Source organism: Protobothrops mucrosquamatus, unplaced genomic scaffold, assembly GCF_001527695.2.
Source record: "Protobothrops mucrosquamatus isolate PMUCROS unplaced genomic scaffold, P.Mucros_1.0 scaffold35, whole genome shotgun sequence".
Classification (NCBI taxonomy): domain Eukaryota; kingdom Metazoa; phylum Chordata; class Lepidosauria; order Squamata; family Viperidae; genus Protobothrops; species Protobothrops mucrosquamatus.
Window position 1 is genome coordinate 244031 of NW_015386419.1, and position 8056 is coordinate 252086.

At 36.4% G+C, this 8056-nt stretch overlaps 1 protein-coding gene across 1 annotated transcript in view; it reads right to left on the bottom strand.

Annotated features, from left to right (window-relative positions):
• Positions 1 to 8056, bottom strand: part of LOC114922269 (protein transport protein Sec16B-like) — a 78816-nt gene that overhangs the window by 24830 nt on the left and 45930 nt on the right. Inside the window, exons 16-18 of the mRNA XM_029283196.1 lie at positions 7686 to 7799; positions 2202 to 2271; positions 1198 to 1464 (exon numbers count right to left, since the gene is read on the bottom strand). Of these exons, the coding sequence (XP_029139029.1) occupies positions 1198 to 1464; positions 2202 to 2271; positions 7686 to 7799 (451 nt within the window). The remainder of the gene's footprint in view (positions 1 to 1197; positions 1465 to 2201; positions 2272 to 7685; positions 7800 to 8056) is intronic.

Consider the following 8056-nt stretch of genomic DNA (forward strand, 5'->3'; position numbering starts at 1 on the left):
TTCCAACTATGGATGATTGGAGACAGAAAGTCTCATATTTTGCAGAAATGGCTAAAATATCCGCATACCTGAAGGATCACTCACAAGAGACATTTATCCTGATATGGAGAAGATGGATAGATTATATTCAGAAAAAATATGAATTGAGAAACTATCATCTTGCTTTTGATTAATTATTTAATTTTTATAAGTTTATTATTGCATTTTAGAGTTATAGTAAGTTTATATTTGTTTATTGTATGAGTGGATGGCTTTGGATAGATTAAAATTATTTTGTAATTATTCCTGGGTTTAGCTCTGGGAAGTCCGGGGGGGGAGGGGGGAAAAGGATAAAAATATATAAGATTTGATGTGTTTATTAATTATTTTGGAAGTATATTTATGAGGACAATCCTGGCTGTTACCCCAAACTGCTTCCGGCTGGTGCTTGAGAAAGAGGTTGGGAAGTAGGGGGTGGGGAGGAAGGTGGAGTGGTTGAGAGTTAGTGGGAGGAAGGTGGTAGGTGAAAGAGGGGGAAGCAGAGAGGGGGCAGCCGGGACTATCCGTAAAGTATCTTTTCTTTTGTGTACTGATATCCTGTATTCATATGCATCAAGTTTATGTTTATATTTTGTTATATTTGAAAATAATAAAAAATTTTAAAAGAAAAAAAAAAAGAAAAATAATAATAATAAAAAAACAACAACAATATTTGCCAAAAGAGATACTGTAGGCCTGAAATTAGTTATCTGAATTGCGTTTTAAGTGTAGAATTTCACTTGTCTAATTTAATTATTTTTAGATCATTACAGTCAGGAAAGGGAGAATATCGTGGTTTATCAAATGTACTTAAACCTGAAATTCTATTTAAAATTCTTTGGTTGTCTTGTGTTCTACTCTTGAATGAACAATTATTCCTCTTCTTTTGTGCCTTCCTTAAGTAGTATATACTCCACTACTAAATAGACAGACAGACAGACAGACAGACAGACAGACAGATAGATATAGACTTTATTTTGATATACTGTATTTTTCTAGATTAAATATATTTGTTTCCTTCAGTAGTTTCTTCACTCTCTGCCCCCAATGTCCTTGCACTCCACTAGAGGAGAATAAAGTGCAATAGGAATAAACAGTAAGGGTGGCCTATTGTTCTTTACAATTAAATTCAACTCACAGAACATCATGGATAACTACTGCAGAAGCACCCATCTTTACCTGATGGTTGTTTCAGATGTGAGGAAGGATCATTTGAAAGGCCTCTTGAAGACAAAGTGGAACTGTGGTCATTTTCTGCTAAACAAGCCTCTAAACTAGCAGGTGTCCTCTCTGAAGGATATCCATGTCCAGAACAGATATGCAGCTGTTGATCCACATCTGGTTGGTGCCCAGTTGAATTAACAGGTGACAGGTGTGTATAAGGCTGATGCTGTAGATTCTCCCAGCATACCTCAGCTTGTTCAGATTCAAAATGAGGAGCTAAACCTGATAATCCAAGTCTGAATATTAGTATTATTCCCAATTGATAGATCAGGAAAAGAGGCGAGGAACTAATGGTCTTATTAAGGTTAAAAAATGACATTCTTAAATGGGTTAATTTAAAAGAAGATTGGCCTTGTAACTATAATTTGTAACCCTAACTGCTGAAATTTCTAGAAAGCATGTCTAAAATCAGACTGCAAATAGGATTATCTCTTCCACCAATAATTCTCAGATATAGTGCCACTATGCAAAACTGATGGATGTACTTAAAAAAAAGCAAACGGCTCTCTGAAAGAGTTGTAGAAAAGAGAGGAAGAACAGAATTAGATTCCAAAAAGCAGATTCATTCTTTTTAGAAGCAACCTTCTTTATACTGTCATGCATTGGGCCACAATTCTCCTCATCTCCCCTGACCCCCCCAAAAAGCCATGGCTAAAAGTTATTGTTTTTAGAAGGCTTTATAGGGGTCACAGTATGACTAAAGAGGAGAAAAGTATAGTCTTATGAATTTCATTGTGTTTCCTTCCATCTCTCAATAAGAGAGATGCTTACTGATTCAATAAGATACATTCCTAAACAAATACATATGCAATTACAACTGCAGACTTTCGATCTAAATCCCTTTTTCCAAGTGACATGTATACTTGAAACCAACTCAGTTTTCAAATCAAACTTGAAAGAGTTTGAAAGAATACACCTTCTGGGTACATCTGCCACAATTTGTTCTTTCATTCTTTTACCTGATATTGATCCATTGCCTCTGCAAACCTCTAGCTGGGTGGATGTAGTGTTGGGAAACCCTCTTTGATCCTTAAATTAGATATGAGAGAAAACACACATAAAATCCAAATCCTGATAATGGTGTAAGCTCTGGGGCACAGGTAAGAAAGGGCAAAACAGAAACTCCCAGTATAAAACCCTCAATTTCAACAAGTCAGAATAACATCTTTATCTATTTGTTTATTTAGTTACTTATTCATTCCAGGGATATAGCTGCCTGCTTGCCAAACAACTCACAGTGGCTAATACTGTTTAAAACATTAAATGCAAAGAAAATATAAAGAATAAGTCATTGGGAAATAAAATACACTGCCCAAGGAATTAGATACACAATGCTAATAATTTCAATTTCCTACCTCTGAGGTAGGAAACAGAGCACTAAATAGTACCTGGGGATTATTCTACCCCCTATATGGGGATTAGTCTACTCCAGGGGTCTTCAAACTTGGCCCTTGTATGACTTGTGGACTTCAACTCCCAGAATTCCTCAGCCAGTGTGCCTGGCTGAGGAATTCTAGGAGTTGAAGTCCACAAGTCATACAAGGGCCAAGTTTGAAGACCCCTAGTCTACTCCATACAAGGTTGCTATTTCTAGCTATACAAAGCAGTTTCTACTTGTATTGGCTTTTGAATCACTTTGCCTCTACAGTCCTGGGTTTCCTATTTGAAGACAAGGAACCTGAAACTGATGATAAAGGTTGAACATTGACATCCTTTGATATTAGTTCAAATTCTGCATTTGTGGCTGCTGACAAACTTATCCAGTTTGACCATGTTTCTGGAAATTCCTGAAAATAAAAAGATTGCTGCTTTTTAAAATTAATCTGATGTCACTCCACCTACCCCCTCTGGAGCAAAGCAGTTTATAAATCTTATGAATGAATGAATGAATTAATTAATTAATTAATTAATTAATTAATTAATTAATGAAATTGAGACATAGGACTTTGTTTCCTGCATGGCTTGATCTGACCTTCTGTTCTGGTCATCTAATTTGATATACATTTGAGATCCTGGGAACCCAATGTCATATAGGTTAGGACTACTTTTATTATATATTATATGTACAATATGGTCTGTATGTATGTGTCTATTAGAAATTCATTTTGCCACTTGGACCACTTTTTCCCCACTCAGTTTATAAACAGTGGCAGCTCTTATTATGTGCAGTTACATTTCTCCAAACAATTCAAAACACTGCATGCACAGAAGCATACATACATATCTACATTCTTTACTGCAATCGCTGATCCAGATACATTAACAAATAAAAGAATATAAAAGCAACCATCCATTTCTTCTGAAAGTTTCAGTAAATCTGGATTACAAATTTTAGCAGATGCCAAGATAAAATACATGCCGCTATATATTCAGTATGAGGGTTACAATATTTCAAGGACAAGACTCTGGTCTCTCATTGGTATCCAAACCAATTTAAATAACTGCAACTTATCATGGAAAACCAATTCCTTTTAGTCTGCATATAGCTCTAAGGATTCCACGCCCCCATGAAACATTGCCTTCAATTTGGGCATATTGTGTTTCTGGATATGTAAATGTTTTAGAAAAGGTTATTGACTTCAGCTCCCCTTTAAGTTTTTGGAGCATTCCTCCTCCTATTTCATAGCTGCTATTGTTGGGAATTATAATAATAGGATGCTGGTTGACATTGTAGAATACCAATAACAGGGCTGCTGACACTTCTAAAAGCTTTATCTTGCATCTGTCCCCACCATCAAATGATATATTTTGAGCAGTATATTTAAAGTTAGCTTGGTAAAGTCTTCAGTTAAAAGTAGAAATCTTTCAAAATATTGCACCATGCCCTGAATCTCCCTACTTCAATTAAAGGTAGTAGAGGAGTTTATTCTTAAAATAGCTTCCACTTTATTTGGATGTGGGCTCATTTTATATTCATTTCTGCAATATCCCAAGTATGTAAACTCTTCCAAGCATCAGAGGAATTTATATTATGCTTGTTCTATTTGAAAGTTACAGCTTTTACAGGACCTAAAACTTTGGGCAATCTCAGTCAACTCCATTGACTTAGGCTTTAGACTAAGTTGCCTTTCCTTTGCCTTTCCTGAAAATCAAAATATCTTTCAAATGATATAGATGTTTTCCATTGTAACAACCCAAGAGACCTAAAAATTCCTGTTTGTCTTTTAAAGAAAATTCTACCAAATGATATAAGTCAGCCTAAGATGAGCCTAATCTACCGGCAGGCTTTTGCAAATCATTGAAGAATGCTGCTTCTATTGACAAGAATATGTTTCTCTCTTTTCATGACTTTGTACAGTTTTTTAAAGTTGTAAGTACATGCACATCTTCTTGGCATGCATTAGTTTGCTACAATCATTTAGTTACTACATACTGAGCCCTCTTTTCCAATTCTGCTTTTATTTTGACAGTAACGGGTTTGATATTCTGGCCAGCTGAACTGCCTAGGCAAAAATTCTTTCTTTAAGCTGTAGTTTATTGAAAGAATCTTTATGGTTTCTTTTTCCTTGCAAGACTCTATGTTGTTTTTTCTCATAAACATATTATTTCAACAGATGCTTCTTTGCCCATTTACTTTCTTTGCCTCTGTGCTGAGTAGTATCTATAAAATACTCCTAGGCAGCCTAATTTCTTGCTGCCAAAGTTGTTGTAGTCAGTTGGAGACAATGCGCACTCTGGAAGCTTTTTTAGACAACTTCTGAAAATCCATTTTCTTTAGTTTTTATATCAGCTTTAAACCCAACAGCACAGCTGTTGGTCTCCAAGACACTTCTCATGATTTGGCAGAATCATCAAGCTTGCAACTGGTTCTCCCCCCCCAAAAAAATCCTCATTATGTATTGCATGTATTCTCACTTTAGAATGCAGCTGTGGCCTCTTTATTTATATCTGTAACATTCAGCAATTTTAGCGTGACATTCTAAATGACCCATGTACATGTCCCTTCCCACAAAAGTACTTTTAAAGTCCTTCAGTTAAATTACTGTATGTTCTTGTGACTGGGGAATAAAGTTTGTTGAACCAAACTTTTTGTCTGCTTTCCTTCTGTAACAGGATTGGACAAAGAGTGGGCAATGTCCTCTGTAACAAGAATGGGCAACTTTTAGGGATGCATCAAGCCTTATGACATACTATAAAGGTGATTTGCTCCAGGATTGATTATGAAAGTTTGGGAAGAGAGAGTTTAAGGAATGAACCCCTAAAATCAGTTTTAAACCTCTCCAGAACTCCCTTTCCAAACCCTTTTATTAAAAAATAAGATATGAATAGTTTGGCTGCAGTAGTCTTGGGACCAGAAAAAATTGCTATCAGACCTGGCAAAAAATTTTGCACCCATCCTTTGTAGATTTGTTTGGATGGCTATGCTTTTTAGCAAACTTCTACCAGCCTCTTTAATAATCTTGCTTTTAAAAAGCTCCAAGCTTCTTCAATTTGTATACCCCTTATTAAAATAAAAACAGCAGCATCCACACAGAGAACCGGTGTTCACATTTTTGAATCCCACCACTGCACAATCTGTCTTGTGGATTTCTTGGGCACCCAAAGTTCATCAAATTTTCTCAAGAGAAACTAATCCCCTTAACCAGTGGCAGCAGAAAAGGTCAGACATTTAACAATCTGCACCATCTTAGCCTCCATACCATAAATGATAGTGCACGTCTAATTTTACCCTTCTCTTGCATTCTGGTTGATGGCCATTGTGGAACCTGTTTCCAAGCAGTGCTATTAAAATCAAATCCATCTGCAAATTATAGGACTTCACATGACTGAAGTGCTACTTATGCAGCCTGTTAACACTGCAGAATGGTTAAGAGTTCCAACTCCTATTTTTCTTTTCATATTTTAAAACCCTGAGACTTTTAGTTAAACAATTCTTTAGCTGATTTATATTTAAATAAATATATGAATTGCTTCTCTCCCCAACTAACTCTGCCTGCTTTTTTCTTGGGACAGGTTCTTCCTTACCACAAATACTGTATAAAGAATTGACTCCTCCTTCCCCTATTCACTGCATAGGATTACATTTCACTATAGAGCTCCATTGTAGTGAACATAAAATATATGTAGATGCCAATCTGAACCACTATCAAAATAATTGGCTTCAGTTGGAGAAGCTTATAGATAGTTAAATTTCACACCAGGCATGGCAATAAATCTTAGCTCACCAGAAATCTAACCCCATATTCAGGAGTAGGAAGTTATTTACAGAATAAGTTTCATAGATAAAACGTGGCTAGATAAATTATTGTAGTCAAGTTAGAATACAGAAATTGATCAGGCTTGGTTTGCCTGTGTGTGTGTGTGTTTCTATGTATCTAACTAGTGTGTATCTATTCCAGGGTTTAAATTTTAGATCTTTTTCTCCTGCCTTTTTAAGTCAGTGGAAGTTTTGTCATCCTCTTCCTAGCCTTGAGAATGAAGGATATGTATTCAATGCTTACATGACAGTTCTGACTGGCCTGAGAATCAGTAAATTCCCACCTCCTCAGCTTCAGTCCTTACAAATGTTGAAAAAGCATCAGTCAGTTCTTTGAGTTGAACTAGATTCCTGGTGACCAAATGGACCCATCCATGAGGCTTTTTTGGGCAACAATACAAAAGCAGTTTGCCACTTTGACTATCATCTCTAACCTATAGTCCTGAGACTTTCTGGCTGGCTCCCATCAAAGTATTAATTAGGTCTGGTCCCACTTTGCTTTTTTTTTAATCTGTCAGTCAGCTAGGTATTGTAGTATGTAGATTCAATTTTTAAAAAATACCCTAAATTTTAAGTCTGCCTGCCCCAGAATACTGAACTCCAACTCAGTTTAAAAGTAATACATTCAATAAATGACAATTAAATAGAAAACAGAAAACCTATAAAGTCAGATATTTGGTAGACCCAGATCTTGACTTTCATGCCTATGTTTGAAAAAATAAAAATACTTTTCCCTGACCATCAAATGGTCTCTGTAACCAGGAGAGCCAACTGAGTGACTTTGGGCCAGTCACACTCTCTCAGCCTGACCCACCTCCCAGGGTTATTTTTGTGGAGAAAATAGGGCAAGGAAAGAATATTAAATGCCTTGAGTTCACTGCCTTGAGGTATCTATAAACAAGAAGCAACGGATGGAAACTGATCAAGGAGAGAAGCAACCTAGAACTAAGGAGAAACTTCCTGACAGTTAGAACAATTAACCAATGGAACAACCTGCCTCCAGAAGCGGTGAATGCTCCAACACTGGAAGTTTTTAAGAAGAGACTGGACAGCCATTTGCCCAAAATGGTATAGGGTTTCCTGCTTGAGCAGGGGATTGGACTCGATGACCTCCAAGGTCCCTTCCAACTTTATTATTATTATTATAACATGTTGATGTTGCATCATTTAATTCAATCTGAGTGGCCAGAATCACAAAATCACAACTCAATCCATCTGCAAAGGCACACCATCCCATAATTCTTACCTCCCACTGTTGATAATGGGCTCTGAGTTCAATGAACCAATATGGTTCCAAATCCATCTCATACTCTGCCTTCTCCAGGAGTCGTGGGTCAGAGTACTTTAATCGTTCCGCTAGCTATTCCATTGGAAAAGAAAAGAGAAGAATTAGTCACCAAGCTATTAGAGACTTATTAAGCTGTATGACAAAGATTTTTTTTTAAATGAAACAAATACATTGTGAACAGAAGAAAGTCTAGAGTCTAGTCCACTGATGGAGAACCTTTTAGAGACGGAGTGGCCAAACTGCAACCTAAAACCCACTTATTTATCGCAAAGTGCCAACACGGCAATTTAATCTGAATACTGAGGTTTTAATTTAGAAAAAACAACTCA